This window comes from Apaloderma vittatum, unplaced genomic scaffold, assembly GCF_000703405.1.
Source record: "Apaloderma vittatum isolate BGI_N311 unplaced genomic scaffold, ASM70340v1 scaffold1584, whole genome shotgun sequence".
NCBI classification, from domain to species: domain Eukaryota; kingdom Metazoa; phylum Chordata; class Aves; order Trogoniformes; family Trogonidae; genus Apaloderma; species Apaloderma vittatum.
Window position 1 is genome coordinate 42557 of NW_009713046.1, and position 20711 is coordinate 63267.

At 42.1% G+C, this 20711-nt stretch overlaps 2 protein-coding genes across 6 annotated transcripts in view; one reads left to right on the top strand and one right to left on the bottom strand.

Moving 5' to 3' along the window:
- The window catches only part of CAPN3 (calpain 3, (p94)), a 25925-nt gene extending 14201 nt beyond the window's left edge, over positions 1-11724 (top strand). The window contains exons 11-24 of one of the 4 annotated variants that reach the window (XM_009868197.1): positions 362-531; positions 1130-1141; positions 2246-2454; positions 3145-3181; positions 4160-4177; positions 5265-5366; positions 6043-6120; positions 6784-6841; positions 7640-7704; positions 8611-8679; positions 9257-9335; positions 10567-10683; positions 11021-11079; positions 11695-11724. In XM_009868197.1, the coding sequence (XP_009866499.1) occupies positions 362-531; positions 1130-1141; positions 2246-2454; positions 3145-3181; positions 4160-4177; positions 5265-5366; positions 6043-6120; positions 6784-6841; positions 7640-7704; positions 8611-8679; positions 9257-9335; positions 10567-10683; positions 11021-11079; positions 11695-11721 (1100 nt within the window). In that variant the 3' untranslated portion in view covers positions 11722-11724. Of the gene's footprint in view, positions 1-361; positions 532-1129; positions 1142-2245; positions 2455-3144; positions 3182-4159; positions 4178-5264; positions 5376-6042; positions 6121-6783; positions 6842-7639; positions 7705-8610; positions 8680-9256; positions 9336-10566; positions 10684-11020; positions 11080-11694 lie in introns of all 4 variants that reach the window. The other 3 variants (XM_009868196.1, XM_009868198.1, XM_009868201.1) reach the window with 3 other exon arrangements.
- Positions 11725-17519: 5795 nt separating this feature from the next.
- Positions 17520-20711, bottom strand: part of ZNF106 (zinc finger protein 106) — a 31144-nt gene continuing 27952 nt past the window's right edge. For both annotated transcript variants that reach the window (XM_009868202.1, XM_009868203.1), the window contains 3 exons: positions 19702-19773; positions 18902-19048; positions 17520-17848 (listed from right to left, as the gene is read on the bottom strand). In XM_009868202.1, coding sequence (XP_009866504.1) covers positions 17792-17848; positions 18902-19048; positions 19702-19773 — 276 coding nt within the window. In that variant the 3' untranslated portion in view covers positions 17520-17791. The remainder of the gene's footprint in view (positions 17849-18901; positions 19049-19701; positions 19774-20711) is intronic.

Consider the following 20711-nt stretch of genomic DNA (forward strand, 5'->3'; position numbering starts at 1 on the left):
GAAGAATTTCTTCCTAATGTCCAGCCTAAACTTGCCCTGTTGCAACTTGAAACCATTCCCCTTGGTTCTGTCTCTAATTACCTGTGAGAAGAGACCAGCACCAACCTCTCTACAATGTCCTTTCAAGTAATTGTAGAGCATGATGAGATCCCCCCTCAGCCTCCTCTTCGTTAAACTGAACAGACCCAGCTCCCTCAGTTCCCTCAATCGCTCCTCGTAAGGTGTTATAGGTGCTTTGAAAGTCAGACAGATGCTAGTTCTTAATTTTATATCCTCCTTCAAAAGTTCTCTTTGATCATGAGTATTGTTAGAAAACTGAAGCTTTACATGTTTGCTTTGGGTTGTTGACGGGATTTCACAGATACATTTTGGACCAATCCCCAGTATCGCTTGAAGCTCCTGGAGGAAGATGATGATCCTGAAGATGAAGAAGTCATCTGCAGCTTCCTTGTTGCACTGATGCAGAAAAACAGGAGGAAAGAACGCAAGCTGGGAGCCAACCTGTACACCATTGGCTTTGCCATCTATGAGGTACCAGCTCTAGACTTTGTTCTTTGCGTTATGGTCGCAAATCCTGACAGTATGCATTTGCCAAGAGAGCCAATGAATATTTCAGCCCAATTATACAAATTGCAGTTTTTACTTTGCAAGGAGCTCAGGGAGAACCTGGAAGGAAATTCAAGGCTTTGCAACCATTCAGACCATAGTAACCTCAGGGCTTACCCCATCTAGAAGTAACACGTTTTGTAGGCTTTTGTATTCCAGATTTTAACATATTGCCTCTCACATATTCTTCAATTTCCCTTTCATCCTCACCAAAACTAAACATTTAATTGGCAGAATAGTGTAAAAAAGGAAACAGACATCCAAGATGCATAAGTAGCAACCAACTTTCTTCAAGAAGTCAATTTACTCGATCCCTTGCATAAACATATTTAGTTCAGATCTTAGTGGATCTCACGTTGATCCCAAGAAATCTTGAAACAGAAAGTTTGCTTATAATATATACCTAACTTGTAATTACTGGCTGTGTCACCAGAAATCTGTGTGAATGCCCTTCTGTATGATCTATAAACAAGTGGACCCACCTAGCAGCTCTGATTGTTTCTTCTCTTTGTTTCTCCCTAAGGTGCCCAAAGAGGTACGAGCAGAACGGAGGCAGAATGACATCTTGGTGTATGCTCACAGCTAGTGTTACTGTTGTGCTTGGCCCAAGGTCAGCAGGAAACCAGCCAGTTGACCTTTTTTCAGGGATGCAACAGAAGAGAAACCACTAACCTTTCTGCTTTGAGTGCTTACTAGTAACATTTTGTGATCAGTTTTTAGTTGCTTCTTGCCTGCACCCCATTTTCACCTGCACCTCTTCCTCAGTCCTTCTTTTTGACTCTGTGCAAGGCCTAGCCTTGGCTTGCACAGGGGGTCAGTGAGCCTGGGCTGCAGGAACCAGCGTCAGCGGGCGCTTAGCCTCTTCGCTCCAGCAAGAGCCATCCCAAACCACTTCCATTTCCTCCTGCAAATAATGCCTGTGGCATATATCCTGCAGCCACTGGTTTTCCTCTACAGCCTTAGAATGCGTGCTGTATTTTCAGCAACTGAGGAAAACACGCTAAAAGTACAAAGATTAAGTTTTTATGAGCCTGCTGGTAGCTGAACCACTGGCGTTGCAACTTTTGCAAACAAGGTCATCTGAAGGTTCTGTTACCCAGAAAAGAGGAAGATGACAGTTTGAATGTTGTCTTTGCTGAAATAACCTCTTCTACAGGTAGCTAGTTCTGCAGAAACCAGCCTGCAAGTGTTCTTATCCCACAATTCTTGACTTAACATTCATATTTGAAAGAATATTTAATAGTCACGTTTCTTTAGAATTCAGGTTCTGCCTTCACCTGACCACACTGCACATAGGAGTCCCCGTATACCATTCCTTGCCATGCCCACCTCCGTGGAAAGTAGCCAGACTTTGGTTACACAGAGTTTGGCATACAACAAGAGAGGCAGAGAAAAGTGCTTACACAGCAGAAGTCAGCCAATGTTCTGCAAGTGGGCCCTGGACCAGCCCTCAGAAGCCAACTAGACCCAGCCAGTAGTGCCTTAAAGGTGACAGACTCCACAGCTGTTACCAGCCAGCAGCCCTCCTCACCTCCCTGCTTGCTGAGCTGCTCCTTCATTTGTGTTTTCTGTCCCAACCCTGTACTGCCCCCATGACAAGCTGCTTCCTTGAAGACAAATTGACTCGTTTGTTCTGCAGATGCATGGTACGAAGCACCACTTGCAAAAGGATTTTTTCCTCTACAACGCCTCTAAAGCTAGAAGTAAGACCTATATAAACATGCGAGAAATCTCAGAGCGCTTCCGGTTACCTCCCAGCGAATACGTCGTCATCCCATCAACGTACGAACCCCACCAGGAGGGAGAATTCATCCTGAGGGTCTTCTCAGAGAAAAGAAGTCTTTCAGAGTAAGTTGCAGATCCATCTGGCCATAAAGATGGAGGTGAACTCACTAATCAGGTATAGTCATGTTCCAAAATTTGCTACAACCTGGTTTTTAATTTTCTTAACCTCATTAGAAACTCTTTAGAAGCTGCAAACTCATTTCCCTGAGCTTCCCTTACAGTCTAATAAGAGCCTGCTTTGAATCGTTTTTGGAGAAGCTTACTGCTTGCAGAATATACTTCATAAACATACTGTTAGCCATTTCATTAGCAATGAGAATTAACTTCTTTGGTGCTTATTGCTATATGCCACTGGCTGAAGTTTTTGCCAGATAAATCATTGAACCAGATCTGATTTCAGTTGTGAACGTACCACAGAAGCAGGTAGTTATTTCTTTTCCATCCTGCTCTTCAACCACTTTCCCAGAGCTCAGCAAATTGCAGCCGCTGTCACTCTACTTAAGCCAAACAGCTTCTGGTTTGCTCCAAGCTGTCAAAAATTCAGTGTTTTGGAGGCTCTTTAGAGGAGTAAACTGGGCAGCAGCCCCCCTGGGAGTGGTACCCGTGATGCTCAGCTGAAACCTGGCAAAAAGCTACCACGGGAGCCTGCAGCTGTTTGGAAAGTTCAAGTGGCTGCTTACAAACCAGCTGCAGAAACAAGCAATATCAGGAACAATCATTTTCCCAACTTAATTACTTTCTGCTTTCTTCTAGGGAGGTTGAAAACATGATCGAGGCCGAGCGTCCATCAGTAAGTACCATCCTGGGCCTCTTTTCTACATGAATAGGGGGACAAGGGGGACAAGGGGGACAAGCATCACCTCTAGGGAAACCTACAGCAGAACCCCGTTTGCAGCCACGCGACAGCTCCTTGAGCATAAATTCCCAGGTTTTTACTCATCAAGATACTTCTATGAACACTTGCTTTACATACATGACTTCCAGACCAAAATGTTTTGCCAGGCTTGAAATCTGTTTTGGCATAAAGTAGCTGGATGCTAAGCACTGGCTTTACCTCCATCAGTGGAGATTATTCCCTTACCAGGGCAAGCCTAGCTCTGTGCTCCGAGATATTTTGTTTGTGAAATTGGTATGTCATCTAATAAAAAAAAAAAAAAAAAAAAGTACCTTATCTTAAATTATATGCTTTCTGGAAAGGGATCCTAAGGATATTCTGCTTCAAACTAGCATCCATAACAAGCTCCAATGCTTCACACCCTGGGGTTTTACGCATCTTTCTGGGAATATACTAGAGCTAACAGCACAATTAGCCTTGAAATAAAATCAGAGGAAATGCTCTTGCACAGAATTAAGCTTCATCAAACCTCGCTCAGTAGCATTCCCCTTCTGTTTGCTGTCATAACAAAATATGGAATATGGAAAATAAGGAATATTGCGAACTAAAAGTGCAACAGAGATTTCATTCAAGCAGACAAAGCCCCAGATGAGATGGGGCGCTGCTTCGCTATGGTTTCTGCAATGCTTGTCCTTCAGTGTGAAATTTCTTTGTAGGTGTATTTCACCTCATTTTCTGGAGATTTGAAAACTGTCTTAATGTAGGAAATTAGAAAAATTTTATCAGTATAGAAATGGAAAAAAAATAAATGTGAGAAAGTGCAAGGGAAAAACACAAAACATTTCATCAGATCTGCATAACCTGTATAAAATCTGTAATTCTCTTTAAAAATGCTTTTTAAAAAAATTACAAAAATTGTCTCTTTTTATACAGAAGAAGAAAAAGGGCAAGGTGAGTACTTGTACAACGTGCCGAGTGCCAGCAAGGCAAAGAGCACGTGCGGTGCATGCAGAGTGGAGTTTCTTGTTATCGTGATTTCCCTGAATCCTAATTAACGAAGGGCACTGCATAAGAGGCCGCTTGCAAGCAGCGGAGATTTTACCTTCGTACACTAAACACTAATGCAATAGCATGAGTGTCCTATTCCCCTCTCACTCAAGGAGGAGGCAAAAGAACTTTTCAGCTGCACGAGCTTGATCCTCTGGGTTGCTCAAACTGCCTTTTCCTTCCTGCCCCTCCACAGGCACCCGTCACCCCTTCCTGCTGAAAAGCCCCCCTTTCTCCAGACACGTGCCCTCACATTTGCTTTCTGTTGCCCAATACTCCTCTTTCTTGAAGTTTCTGCTCACCAAAGTCCAGGATCCTCCTTTTGATTCTGCACAACACATTTAGGACCCTGAAAGCTTCATCAGTCGGTTTAACCTCAAGACAGGCTGATTGCAATTAATGCTCTGGGGTGACACATTTGCATTTTGTAGCAGCTTTCCTTGTTTTAAATGCACTAAACTAGAACAATTGCACGCAGCTGCTTACTGTTGAATGCTTCAAGAATTAATCAAGAGAGAGAACATATGCTTCACATAACTAACAAGCTTGTACAAAAATACTCATTTTCTGTGTAGGATTCAGATCCTCTCACTTTCAGTGCTACTGTCCTTTATAGAGAGGGGCAAGTTCCTCAGCTTAACTGAGAATCAAGAACTCGGGAGGCTTATTTTGATTTAAAATGAACCCATCAAACAATGTTTAAATGATTACTGGCTTTCTGAAAAGAAAAGCCAGAAGCCAGAGGTTGCGCTATTTTGCAAAAAGACTTGTTTTTTCATCACGAGGAGAGCAGTAACTTCAGAAACTCCTCCACTTTTTTCTCCCCCCTCCTTTCATTTCTTTCATTCCCAGCTCTGCCTTCTCCAGTCACCCTCTCAGGGGCTGGAGCTGTTGCTGCATGGGCTTTACCACAGAATGGTTGTCACTAAATATCTTCCCTTGCACTATTTCTTCTGTAATTTCCATTTCTCTTTTGCTCTCCTTCTTCTAGCCTATCATCTTTGTTTCCGACAGAGCAAACAGCAATAAGGAGCTGACAGCAGACGAAGATGCTGGCAAAGATGGTGAAAGAACCCACGTAGATGAGAAAAAGGTTTCTGCAGCAAGTGGTGAAGGGGGAAACAGGGCTTGGTTTGGCTACCATGAAAGAATGGCTGGGGAGAGCACAGGAATGGGTCAGAGAAGTGTCCTAAGACGATTAACAGCTTTTCATCAAATCTCAGTACAACTTGTCTGGCTTGAGAATCAATCTTAGCCTTCTTCTGCATTTAGACAAACAAAAATAAGAACTAAGCCAAGAAATTCACTTTAATTTATCACATAACATTCCTGTAATTTCATATTGGGGGGATAAAATATAGTTTCCTTTTTCACTCAGAGGCTTGCTCTCTGCACATGCCTGAGAAAGCTTCATGTAACATCATTGTCTTCTGCTCCAAACTTCTCCTTTGCAAAGTTTTGAAGCAACACAGAAGATAAACATCTGTTGGTGAAAGTTATCATTTAGGCTCCTTCCGAGAGGAAGAAGAGCAATGGGATGAAGTGGAATACTCACCAGTTTTGCCAAGAAACACACACACACAAAAAAAAAACCAAACAGAAAACCAACAAAAAAATCCAGAAAAAAAAGAAAAGGAACAGGACAATCTGTTCCTCCAAAGAAATCCAGAGTCACCAAGAAGCTCCTTCATGGCATGAGGGAGCCATCCAGGCCCTCTCCCTTCCTTGCTGGGCTAAGACCGTATCTCCCCTCTGCTTGTCTCTTTCAGCGTCCATCAGCAAAAACTCGTGAGGGGAGTGAAGAGGAAAAACAGTTCAGGAACATTTTCCGACAGATCGCAGGGGATGTGAGTACGCAACTGATCCCCGCCCTGGCCATCAGAGCAGCCTGGCCACAACATCAACTGCTTCATGGATGCAAACCATTGAGTTTTATCGTTTCCTTTGAATTTCCTTCCATCAAATTTCCTTTAAAACTTGAAACCAAGCAAAAACCAAAATGCAACTAAGTATACAGCTATTCTCGTACGCACTTATAGCTATTCTCATTGTGTACGAGGGAGCCTTGTTTAACTTCAGGCTTTTAATTTTGTCACTACCACAAGATGCTATTTTGCACAGCGTGTATGAACAACCTAAAGAAGCAGCGTCCGCCAGTATAGGATTAACAAAGCTTAAACAGAACAAAGAACTACATAAATCAAGAGGCTGCAAATTTTTTTTCTCATTTTGCTTTTTTGGTTTATACCTTGGCTTGAAATTATTGGTTGTTCTTCTAGTTGTAGTTTAATAAGCACTATAGGGTAACCTCAGACCTACCTTGTACTGCAGCCTCAAGAAAGATTTGGACTAATGTTTATGGGAACTAGAATGTCCCCTCATTTGAAGCATGTATATGCCATACTGAAAAGTGACCAGAGACTTCGTACTTCTAGCATATCCATCCACAAAATTACTTGATTAATAAGGAGTGTTGTAATTAACGATATTCTCACCACGTTTCCCACCAGGACATGGAGATCAACGCTGAAGAACTCAGGAACGTTCTCAACAATGTCGTAAAAAAACGTGAGTCTGAGCATGTTTTTCAGTAACCCTGCACAAAAATGTCTGCGATGTAACGTAACCCTCCACCCCTGAGCTGCACTCTCAAGATTATTTACAGTTTCAAACTCACAGATTTTCTAGTTACACTCTCAAAGACTTTGTATCCAAGTCCTTAGCAAGCTGCACTTTTCATAGAGATGTTCTCTATGAGTGATTGAGTACCGATAACATAGAAATCACAAGATAGAGTCAGAGTGGTTTGGGTTGGAAGGGACCCTGAAGATCATCCAGTTCCAACCCCCTGCCATGGGCAGGGACACCTCCCACCAGACCAGGTTGCTCAAAGCCCTGTCCAGCCTGGCCTTGGACACTTCATCAGTTCACATGGTACCGTACTGCTACACTACATTAAACTTAGTCTATACCAGTTGGGAGCCTTCATACAAATCTCCCTCTGAAGCACCACACAGCAAAACATCACATTTCTAGCACTCTGCAAATGATGTTTTACCAAACCAAATTTTAATGGAGAGGCGGACCTTGCTCCCTGTCTAGCAAACTTTAGCCTACAGACCCCGGGCTTGCTTAGTTACGTGGAAGTTAAGAGTTTTACAGAGGTTTTTAGTGTATATAACAGGTCAAAAAAAGTAATCTCTGATTCACACTACTTAAGAGCCTTTTCAGATTTCTCCACCATGCCTTTCCTAGCGGATGAAGGAGGTAGGTTTGGCATCTGCTTTGAGCAGAGTTACACCTAAGAAAGGAAGAAACGCTTGCTGACTTGCGTGATATGTTTTCACCTCGGATCATTTATTTCAGATAAAGACCTAAAGACAGAAGGATTTGAACTGGAATCCTGCCGCAGCATGATCGCTTTAATGGACGTATCCTTTTCTGGTGAAGGAGGAGTGCTTGATATCACACTGATGTGCTTGGGTTGTATTTCCTACCACTACACATACACACACAATGTAGTAAGCCAGGGAAACAGAACAGTACATTATAGACTGTAGTCAGATAACAGAGCATTCCTGGTTTGGCACATCTTAACTCTGGTCATCTCAACATTAGCACCACTGACAGATGAAAATATTCCAAAATAGAAAACTACAGAGTCAGTCAGTCAGTTCAATACCTCTCCTTAGGTATCAGAGACTGGCCAGCTCAAGTACTAAAGCATGATTTTAAAATTATCTTTGTTTCAACCAACTCAAGATACCTACAGTTCTTGCCGAGAGACTTGCTACGTTTCTCTTATCCTAAAATGTATAATGTACTATACAATCCACTGTGCACTTAGCAACACACAGAGAAATTTTCCCAGAATAAAACCAAATACAAAATGCTGTACAGGGCTCCCTCTGATACAACCTCAGTTTTCTTATTTAACGAAACACATGATCTTGAAAGAACACGAGTGCATTCAAACTGAAAGAGCTTCACTCTGGGATAACGCTCAGTTGTTTTAAAAATTGAGTAAGCTTCACATTCTGAGGTCTTTGGAAAGAGACCTGCTCGCGTACTTTACAATAGCTCCAGGAGCAAGCCTCTCCCCTGTCCCAATGTTTGCTTCTACCCAAAGCGCAAACAGCACTTCACACCCCTGAAACAAAATACTCTGCACAACAACATAAACGTTCACAAATATTTTGCCACACAGCTCCACCAGCTTTTAGTGCTGAGGAGACCCTGAACTCAGTTTCACATTCACCCCTTCATCGGTAGCTGCAGACTTAATTAATTTTCTCTTAAAAATGTTGGGTTTTTTTACCTGAATGCTTGCATCACAGACAGATGGCTCAGGGAAGATAAACTTCGATGAGTTTCGACATCTCTGGGACAAGATTAAAAGCTGGCAGGTATTGCTGGTGTCCGCAGCGTTGTTCTTCACAGCTTCTGCAGCACAAAAGCTTGTGTAGGAAACCCAGAACTCTCTACATACACTACAACAAAACGAAAAGCTAAAAAAAGAAAGCAAATTAGCTTCTAAAAAGAAAATTAACATCTCTCTCATCCTACTCACAGCCTTAGCAAACAGCCTGACTCTCTGAAGCTCCCCCACTCACGTAAGACTTTCCCCCTGAGAACAGCACAGAGGCAAATTAGAGGAGGAGGAGGAGGAAGATGGGAATTAGAATCAGGCCTCACAAATATCTTAATTGGGACAATCAAGGGAGAGGATTAACAGCATACACTCAAGTCAAAGAAGAAGGGTCTCTAGGGGAGAGGCTTTTGCTTCTCACAGCACAGATGTAAATCATTTTGCTTCGTGGCAGAGGAGCTCTCTGCTGACAACCCAGCCTGCCCAGCAGCAGCTGTGCAAGGCAACAGCAAAACCTCCCAGTGCCTGAGGCACACGCCCCATATCCCACCAGCGCTCAACAAAATACAAGCTTTTTATTTCTGTCACACATGTCGTGTGTTTTTTTCTTCCAGAAAATTTTCAAGCATTACGACACGGATCATTCAGGAACCATTAACAGCTACGAGATGCGCAATGCAGTCAATGACGCAGGTACTGCCCCCGTGTCCGGCGCTCCACAGCTGAAGAAAACTGTGTTTGATGGGTGTCAGGGTGGGATCAGGAACACAGTGCTGCCTTTTAAAGACACACCCTAGAGAAACGAAAAAATCTTCCCCCCCAAATACCCAAACGGCAAGCCTTGTGTGCCTTGCCAACTGAACAGATGTCTTCAACTCTAAATTTTCCGATGAACGATGCTCTGCTGTCTTAGAGATCTCCCCCTCAGGGCCCTGCTGCTCAGGGGCACCAGGAAGTGCTGAAGACATTTGCCCTCACTTAAGCTCTGGATTCTTTATATTTGTGTAAGCAACGCAAAGCAGTGGAAAACCTTCAAGCCAAGTGTACAGGCACTGAAACCGAGGTGGAGCAGGTCAACATCCAAGCTTGCATCAGAGGAATTGGATGGACGTTTCTTGAGTCCTGCTCATGTTTCTTAGGCACTAATCCACTGGGGACTCAGTCTCCTCTTCTATCTATGCAGTGAGAAGAAAGTATTTTTGCAAAACTTGCAGTTAATGAAATTCATCCTGCAAAGAGAAGCTTTTGAATTTCTCGCTTCTCGTCTCAAAACATACTGGTTTGCTTCTTCCCCGGGGCAATGTTTTCACCTACAGCCTCCCCCTGCCGATGTCTTTACCAGCACTCTGAGGGAGAAAGGTGACTTCTTTAATCAGAAAGTCTACAGTATGACTACGGAGATGGAATGATTTCAGTGATGTTTCATCTCCAGTATTATTTTGGCGTACCAGTTAGCAGTTCATCACAGGACAGACACAGATGGCTATCTTGTACTTTCTGAAATATCAGTGATTCAATCCGTTGCTATGACGAAGCTAGACCTGCCCTTGGATTGACTTTTTGACCGTTGTGCAGTTGTGTTTTCACAGCGATTTCCTCCCGTGCTTCTGTCACCCAGTGTTTGTTGCTTTGCTCAGCTGAGCTGCAGACTCTTCGGTGGAGACCTCTCCTCTTCTTACTTACAGCATGAGGCAACTCTCGTGCTATTGGCCCTCCTAAATCATCATTTTGAAATGTTACTCCTGTTCTAAAAATCAGTTGGACATAGGGAGGGTCCTTACAGCTTTACTTTGTTTTATTTAGCAGCTGAAGCAGCACCTTCCACCCTGAACCTCTTCTGGGCCTGGGAAGCACCCATGGAGATCAGCAGGAGCACTTGCCCCTGGCCATGGCCCTTATGTGTCCCGTTTCTGGTCCTCCGCAGGGTTTCGGCTGAACAACCAGCTCTACGACATCATCACCATGCGCTACGCCGACAAGAACATGAACATCGACTTCGACAGCTTCATCTGCTGTTTCGTCCGCCTGGACGCCATGTTCCGTGAGTAGCTGCCCTGGTTTTGCTCCTCGTCCCTAGAATGCACGGTTGTACTCAAAGCAAAGTTTGTCTAAAGCACTACTGTTTATATATAGCATTAATAATTAAAGATGCGTGCTTAGGGAATTTAATATACGATAGCCATCTCATACAAACACAAAAGAAACGGTTGCATTTCTGCTTGTGTTGGCTACAGAAAAACACAGCAGAAATACTCGCTGACAATGTAAGCAAATACCTGCACAACTTCGCATAAACCCAAGAGGAGCACAATTTGGAATCCTCTTCCCACACACAGTAATTTCATCTACTCCCTATATATTTTGTTTCCTTGCTTTAGGGGCATTCCACGCCTTTGATAAAGATGGAGACGGCATCATTAAGCTCAACGTCCTGGAGGTAAACTGCTTTATGCCAGTTTCTAACACAATGTCACGACACTAGATTTTAATCATGGTATTCATTGCACATGTTCTCAAGGGAGCTCAATGAGTGTTGGTCTGAAATTGTCATCCAACTGGCAAGGGGCTGCAAAAACCTAAAAAACTTGCTACCAGTTTTGCACAGAAAACATCCACCATCTGCCAGCAGCAGCTGCTCTGTAAGACTCCAGCTGGTGCTGAAGGGCACAGCTGAGAACTCTTCACGTCATCTTCAGAGAGCTTTAAAAAACTTTGAGATTTATTTTTTTTTTAATGAGGCAATTTAAATCAAACATACTGATATGGCATTAACTCATAATGGGGTTTAACATAGTTATTTACCTTTTTAAATCCAATTGAAAAAACTTAGTTTCAACTTAAAAGTGTGTCTTCTGGTAAAACCCCTTCCCTTTTTGCACGGGAAGGAGCAATAGGAGCAAGAAGCCCAGTGCAAAATTGCCCGCTGCCACTATGCTTCATATCAAGTGCCAGCAAGCTGCTGCCTTCCAGCCAAAGGTGGTGGTGCCTCAATAAAATTTGTTACGAGGACACCAGTAAGTCTTCCATCCATTAATTGTAACTCTTCTTTCAGTGGCTGCAGCTCACGCTGTACGCCTAACACTGGAGCCAGCGGCCACCTTCATGAAGAACACACTCAAAGCTTCTGTCCTGAGGAACTAGTTCTGCTCATCCCCAAGTGCCAACAAGAGCATTTCCTCATTCTGTGCTTAGCTCGTTGGGATGAGCGACCCGTGGGAAGAAGCCCTTGGAGAAAAGGACAACCATACCCCCCAGCAGAGGCAGAGAGACTAGCGCGCACATTCTGTCACTACCTTTGTAACTTCCTGCCATCTTCCTTTGGGCAACGAGGGTGAATTTATTGATGGCTGAATTAAGCTGCTTCTGCATGGTAAAGACAGAGCACACATCATTATTCTGCTTAGGCCGGCCACTGGAAAAAATCCTCCCTCACATCAGGCAAAGCTGGGGCTGCAGCTGAACCATGAGGGTCAGAGGTGCTTACTACCACCTCAAATGGCTGTTAACTCTTTGTCCTGCTTTTGATAGTATCACCTCAGCCTCTTCATAATCTTGCCTGAATATTTCAGATGAGGTTGTGCTGTTACATTAATGTCGTGCATCCCAATCGCGGTGTAACGGCTGGGGGGGTTCGGGGGGGGTTCCTGCTGTGGCACAACAGCCACTCGGCAGAAATATCAGAACTGAGCAATTTGCTCTCATTTTTAGAACCCTCATGGTATCTTAACTACACATTGGCCATTGAAAATGTTTTCTTTTTGTAACTGCATTCTCTGTAACATCGAGGAAGTTGTTTTCCATTCAAGACAGAAAATCTCTTACACATCCAAATTTATCTATCTACACACCCACTTTCCTCCCTCTCCCTCAGGGCCCTATTTCCTGACAGTATTGTGCGTTTATTGTAAAAGGTGACCTGCAGCAGAATCAGACACTATGTCAGCACGACGGCTTCGGGAAGATTATTAGAATGTGTAAGTATTATTAGTTTAATTGAACCAAAAATAAAAACAACTGGATTTTAACCTAATCTTCAATGTTGTGTTTTTACTTTGAAAGAACACAGAAGGATGAAACACTGAGCACTTGCCCATCTTTCTGCTGAATAAAGAGCAGCTTTTGGAGTTTTATGGCAAGTGTGAAGTAAGAAATAGAAAACTTTTTGCCTATAAAGTTCTTAATGTTGTCTTGGGCTGCAACTTACTCTAAAAGAGCAAGAGAATGCTATAGTTTATCTAAAGAAGATCTGTTCTCCTTTAAATTCGACTTGTGTTTTAACCCAAATCACATTTTTAAGATGACTGGAACGCTAAGAGCCCTGGGTTCCTGCCTTGTGTTATCCCTCCGAAGCTATTATTTTCCATACAAAAAATACGGCAGAGATGCTCTTAGGGTGTTCACAGACCAACAAAATCTATCAGCCAAAAGATCAAAATTGGGATTTTTGACTGGCAACTCAAAAATAGTCTAAAAAGTCTTGGTGACTGAACAACTAACAGCTCTAGAGAAGTTCCCTTTGCAACAGGCCATGAAGCAGGAGAGTCACTACAATGTCTCGGACGCACGAGCTGGGTGGAGATGGTTTCCATCTGTTCCTGATGAACGACTAGGTCTGAGATTCCTGCACACTGGGAGCGAAGCTTCCAAGTCTGATTTTATCCAGCCCTCTTAAAAAATGAAAAAAAGTCCAGAAAAAAGGTTGAGTTCTGCCGAATCCTGTGAAAGAATCGTTCCATTGAAAATAAAGAAGAATCAGACTGACAAAGCATAACAATATAAAGAACTTTTATTTTTCCTTTTCTTTTTTTTTTTTTCTTCTTTTGGTGTGTAAAGTTTTGTTATTACGCTCACAGCTTCGTACCAAAGTGATCAAGGTCAATCTGCACACATGTTCGACACAGCTTAAGTTATTAAATATTCAATGACGTTTTATTCCATTCTTCAGAAAGACTGTTTAACACTTACAGTAAAATGAAACTGGAGAAGCTGGCAGGCGCATATAACAGAACATATACCTACACAGTTCTTTCACTATTAAATATTTTACAAACAGCACCTGAAACTGTTTCTTTACCCTTCTTCACACAATTCTGCAACTCTAGACAATTGTGATTGTTTGAACGACAGTACCGCACAGGCCTGAAAACCAAGATTCATTCGTACCTGCAACTTAATTCAAAAGAAGGGAAAACTATTTTTTTCTGCGCCACATCTTTGTTTCTGAGAACCTGCAGCTTATTGCAAGGTCGTGGTTATCATTCAACCTTGATCGCGTGGTTTGAAAACGCGCATTAAGATCTGCGCTGCTTCAAACGCAGCACGCGGCCAAACGCCTGCTGTTTCGCAGGAGCCAGCTCAGGGGCTGAGGACGTGCTGGAAGCCACACGGAGGTGACTCGAGGCAAGCAGAAGCCGGGATATTTAATGCATCTTCGCACCACCAGTCTTCCCCCAGGCCCTTTCCACACACAGGAGCAGCAGGGTTAGGCCGCGAAGAGGTTTGCTGTTATTTTCCTCCATGATTGAAAAGGAGCAACAAATGCAGACCAGCCCTAGTGTTGTCTTATCATTGAACACACGTGAGGCCATCGGGCTTGGGGAAAGTTAAGCTTTGCAGCGTGTGTGAGGTTCCAAGTGATCGTTTTAGGGCACTCACACCCTCCTCGCAGAGCTCGGGCAGGGCTTAGTAGGCCTGTGGTACAACAAGTTCTTCAGGCTTTGGAAGAGAAGGATAGGACTGGTTTCAGCAACACCTGGCCCATTCTTCAAATTGTAAATGCACACAAGGCCTCTGAGCACTTTCTGTCCGCTGAGGAGGTTCGTAACTTAACAAGCTCAACGTCGGTCCTGCTAAGGGGAAAATGATGGCTCACCCTAAAAAGTCCTGAGTTCATTACTGAACATTTGACGAATAAAATAAACACAGCTAGCCGTACGATAAACCCTCACTCTACTCATCCTTCCACCCACAACTTTTTACTTGCATAAAAACCAAACTGAAAACAAAACCAGGCCTGACACCGGCTTCAGCTGCGCAGTACTGCTCTTCATGCAAGTACGACTCCGCTAAATTCCACCAATAGGCCACCTTCCCTAGGTTGTTACGCTCTTCAACCAGAGACATATCAGGGGTCAAAACCCCAAGTTGCAAGACCAGAGAGGACTCCCCAATGGCTACCAAAGCCATTAATTAGTTTGGCAGCTCTCTTCTGCAACTGCCTCTGAAAGAAGCGAACGGTCAACAGGGAGAGCTGCGCTGAATTCCAGCAGGACAAGTAGGAAACCTCTGCAGGGAACTCCAGAGAAGCCTGAGGATTTCCAGAGCTGCACAGCCACATCACAGCACATCCTTTGAAGATATCCCCAGGACAAAGCAGCACAACATTTTCCTCTGAACCCCTGAGCAATTTTTTTTATATTTGTTTTTCATTTATGAAGGAAAAATTTTATAAACACGCAGCTCTGTTATTCTCCTGCATGCATTGCAAGATTCTTACAGTATATCTGAAATGACCTATGAAGTAGAAAAAGACACCACTGCTAAAGCTAAAGCTGGATTTCAGAAGCCCAGGACTGTTTTAAAGGACAGATAATGAAATGGACTACAAGAAAAGGAAGTGTGCTTCCACCTACTAGAAAAAATAAACCTGAAAAAGCAATCAGGAATGCACATAAAGGTGTTGCTACATCTAGTGATCATGTTCCTGCAAACAGCTGAATGAATGGGAATAATCACAAGGAAGAAGTAACAAAATCTACTCTCACACACCATTTTTCAAAATGCTACAATCACTCCACGCGTTTGTCCGCAGGACACACACCTGCACGTCGAGCACAGTCCCTGAAGGACAGCTCGAGACCTTCACATTATTTATGTTACATGCTCCCTTGTTGTGGCTCAAAAAAACCCAACAACCAACCCCAAACAACAACAGAAACAAACCCAGAAAAACTCTTGAATAGCAATAATTCTGGAAATGGTTTAAGTATTAAGCAGTCTCCTGCTTTTAGGTCATGAAAAATAATTAAATAATTGGAGACTTTACTGCAATACAGCCTGCATCGGAAAACACATACACTGCTCAGAGATCTCCCTGAACTTGATTCTCTCTTGAATTGCTTCATTCACAGACTATAGAAAGAAAAAACAAAAAACTCCAAAAAAACCCAAACACACCCCAAAACCCAAAACGCAACCACTTTCAAAACAGCCTAGGGGCTGAGCCACACACTGGGGTTATTTCCTGTTCAGAAAAAGCTTAATAAAAAAAAAAAACAAACCCAAACAAACCATCACAAAAGCACTGGAACCTGAGATTCCCGTAGCTTTGAAGTAGGATGCTACTGCATCTCGATCCTATTTTACTCCTGCCTCAGAAAAATAAAAATCAAAATCAATGCCAAGCAATCACAGGGCAATTATGCTTGTCCACTAAGACAACATCAGAACAGTGTGCTTCAGAGAAGGCCCTGAAGTTCCTTGATTTGATGGCAGTGAAACATCCTTGGGCTTTCCTCAATTACTTTCTCAGCCTCAAAAGGCTTTTTCACAATCAAAGAACGAGCTATAAAACTTAGGTGGCCTACGGCTGGCATACCAAACCTCAGAGAGATTCCCTGTAAAAACAGTACATGCAATTTGTTTGAAAAGGGCAGGACTCATTTCCAAGCAGCTCAGTTTGACACTGCTCTGTTTTACCTTCTGCTACAGTTCAAGTCAATCTCCACTTTATATTTTGTCCTGAGCAGCAAGTTAAGCAAAAGTGAACGCAAAGCTCCTCATCAGATTAGTCTCGCTGTTTAAAAGAGCTCTTTCCTAAATTAGTGTCATTGTGGCAGAGAGGATGGCAAATGCAAGAAGTAGGTTTCCCTGAACTTAATGGGTCAAGTTTTCCACCCCGAAGACACCCGCGGAGGAATTGCGACAAGCAGAAACTCTGCGGTGCCTTTTGTGCCTTAGTGCAAACAGGCCTTGCACACGCCATACGCATTGTGTATCCTCAGCTTCTGCTTGAGAACTTCAGATTTTTTAAAATCCTTCTCCATGCTTCCCAGTGGAGTTTTTGTGAGCTCGATATAGCCCAAGCCAGTTCAGCCAGTTCACAACAGAAACAAAACGCTGCCCAAGAGGATGCACTGAAGACAGGCAGAGCCTTCGCATTTCTCTTACTCTGCTGTGCCAGGAACATACGAAGCTGGAAGACTCAGTCACTAAGATTCCAAATAAAACCAGGAATCTAACTACGGCGTTGTACCAAGAGAGCAGCGGTTATGCTGGTCATTAACTGAAACAAAAGCTGACACCACTTACTTCTTTCCTGCACATAAGTAAGGGTCTAGATTTGAAAAGAGTTTAGATTGCAGAGCACATGTTCTGGCTGTTTTGCTGGTACTGGCATAACTCTCAAGAAATAACTGCTCTCCTCCAAATAAACAAAATACTGCAGGAGGTATAGTATTTAGGGCAGTCTGTCACTGTATACATTGTGCCAGTTACAGCAATTTTTACATAAGGAATAAAAAATAAGTTACAATTAACATTAAAAAAAAATCAATTTATTCCAGTTCTCCATAAAACACCTTTTCCTTTTATGAAGAAAGTAAAAATGTACACTGGATATTCAGGTTACACTGTTAGAATTTGCAGTGTTCTGGTTTGCAGAATTTTATTAAAATCAGCTAAAAAAATCTGGGTAAAACATAAAACCAGACATGTCTTAGACACTTAACAGGCTTCAAGCTGTTTGCAAGAGTTTGCAAACACCAGCACCTATTGTAATTCAAGTTCTCAACAGGCCTCTGGGCTTCCTGAAGACTGTCAGATTATGCTTCTTAAAAAAAACACAACAAAACACAACGGAACCAACCAAACAACAACAGAACAAGGCAGCAAGAGGAGGGAATATTCTTATCTGCCAATGATTTAAAAACTTGCAAGTATCTTCTATTTGGGCCAAGTCTTAACTGACCAGCCTTATTTCTACAGAGTGCGACACAACCTGCAGTCTCTGCAGCAAGGTGTTTCAGCTCCACTCCATTTTTGCGTTCCAAGTGGGAAAAGAAAGAGGAAAGACTGGAGTAAGAAGTTGATGTTATTTGGAATAATTCTGACATAGAAAATTACTTCCCAATGTGGGAGGTGAAAAAAATTCATGAGTCAACCCTGCTGTCATCCTCAGCATGTCTTTCAATGTGTCCTACAGCATCCTAGAAAAGAACCAGATAAGTCAGTTAAAAGTAATAATAAAATAAAGAGTAATAATAAAATAAAAAATTAAAAAAAACCCCCTAAACAAGTCACAAGACATAGATTAAAAAAATTGGTTCTTGAAGCCTCAGTGAAAATGACCTTCTGGATAATACACTTTTTTTTGGCTTAAAGCTTCTAAAAAATTAATATAACGTATCAATACCAAGCCATTAAATCACATATGCAGCACATCTCACATACCGTGTGATTCAATGCAAATAAAACCCAGCTTCCTGCTTCTGACTAGAAGAGCCTATCAAAGAAACAGAGATCTAAAGCTTAAAGAGAAATTAAAGGATTCTATTTCTGTTTTGTAGTTCTCCCAGAAACCTCCATCCACTGAGTATATTTCAAAAAGCATTCAGCACGAAGGTAGATTATACTGCCAGAGAGTTAGATGTAGATTTTATTCACCAGTCTACAGGTAACAATCCTCCTTCAACCCACCTCTAATCCCTTCCACATCACTGAACCCAACTCTAAAGCATCCTTAATTTTTTCCCCATCTGTGCTAACACTTACTCAGAAATTGATGTACTACTTACTTAGAGAGTGTTAGCAAAACCAAGCTCATGTGAAAAATCAACAGCATCAGCACCCACAATAATTATGGGGGATGGATGAAAATGAAAAGGATAAAAACCCTTTTCAAGATTGACGTTTGTTCATCTTAAAAATATTTTTTCCTCCTACGAAAGCTTAATAACATCTGGAGTATAGTTGACAGAATGTATAATAATTCTAGAATTTTACAATTTCCTTGTAATACTTTAGGATGAAACTGTTTTAAATCGACTGTATCTCATCACACTTGGCTGCACTCCTCACCTGTCACAGGTTAAACTGAACCCTATTAGCCTTGCATGACTGCAAATAGATGCAGCTCATTAAGTCTATCAAGAAGAAGAACTCAAAACTCTTTTTACGAGAAACAGGATCAAGTCCCACAGTTGTGATGACCTAAAGGACTTTATTCTACCGAATACAAGCACATTAGTTCAGCCACATACCTGCTTGGAACCTTTCCTGGAAGTAAAGAAAGCGTCACAGTTCTTCCAGCGACATTTTAGGGTCTGAAAATTTGGGTTGGTGTGGTCAGTTAGCAAGTGTTGTTTCAGATGGTCCACGACTCCGAAGATCAGTGAACATCCATGCCACTGGTAGAAAAAAACCCAAAACAATAAAACATGGCTTAATGAGCCAAGGAAAAAAAATGAGCTAGCGCTTTTCCTCTTGCAACTTCCTAATGTTCTACCAAGACTTTTCACATGCACATCACCTCCTGTAACTTTGTTTTTTTCTTACTCCATTTTCATTCTCAATGGTCTCTATTCCTTTAATTACAGCTTTACAGAGATTCTTCCTGCCTCGAGCCAAGCCCAGACCATCAGTGAGAAGAGCAGTAGGAAGAGAGGAACTAAGTCCTTACAAAATTTAAGCTTACCTGAGACGGAGTCATTGGGAATTTAAATAAAAACTTATTTAGCAGAGTAAATCAGCTTTTCTATGCCACTCAGTGGAAGGTTTTGGTTTTAAACAGTTAAATGCCATTATATAAAAATTGCCAGAAAGAAAGATAACTTAAGGTGCTACTATTAACTTGTCCCAAAGCATAAGCATATACTACAGACCATGAAAAATGGAACCAGTGATACATATATTCACATTTAAAATGTATATATACATTTAAAAATATTATTGAATTACAATAAATTAAAGGTCAAGCTACCCACGACTGAATAGTGACCACCTCCAGAAAATTAGTATAAAAACTGTAACAAAGGAAGGCAAGAAACATTTTGCTCATTACCCAGCAACGATAATTCTGCATCAGATTAAGCCTCACAGCTCTGACACTGCCATCGTAGCATCCAGTGTAGATCTGAAAACGAAACATTTATGGATAAGCAAGATGGAATAATAAAAAAAAAAGTCAATTTTTGAAGGTGGTTTCAGTGTATATTTGGTGAAAATCAACAAAATATCAACATGCAAGGCTTTGGAATTTAAAAAATCAGGTCTAACCTAATCCTTCTAAGATTTGCATTCATAGTTTACAAAATCACATAAATAAGAAATGTTTCCGTAGCTTCTATCACTGTGTAGAAGTTCAGAAAACTTTAAAATAAAATGTTACTATCCATTGAAGTGAAAAAAAATTTAGTTGTCAGCATCAAGTTGAATGTATTTCCAGGGCTTAACCAGCTATATGTGTATCAAAGAGGGATGGAGAGGAAGTGTGAAGAACGTCAGAATTTCAGAAAGACTGGTGCAGATCCTGAAAAAGTAAGCAAAATGACATCTTAAAAAACACTTTCGTCAGGCAAATGCTCCACATAAAACATCCTTTGGAAAGAAAAGGATGTCAGAGGGTCGTATGCCCATAGAGAACATTCATCGTTAAAAGAAAGTTCTCACATGAAACAGAAAACTCTGGAAGCTGAAGGTTTCATTTGTCACTTCCGTTCAAGTCTTTTTGTCTCTCAGAAATTCATCCCTAGGATATAACAGGTCTGTGTAAGAAACGACTATAGAAAACTACTATCTTTCACACGTCACTAAGCTTCTCCTCCGAACACTTCTTTGATGTGACAATGCCCAAAGCAGGGTATTGCTGGGAGACAGCGCAAGCCCCAGACCACGAGCACAAACCCTGAGCTCTCCGCCTTCACTCACACGAGAAGCCAAGCGCGGGCAGCGTGTACTCCAACTAGCAGGAGATCCGTTAGACTCAATTCTTCTGTTACTACAGATCGTTATTATACCTCTCATTTTACAATCTGAAAGAAAGTTTGCAAGCAAATCCCTATGCATGCAGGC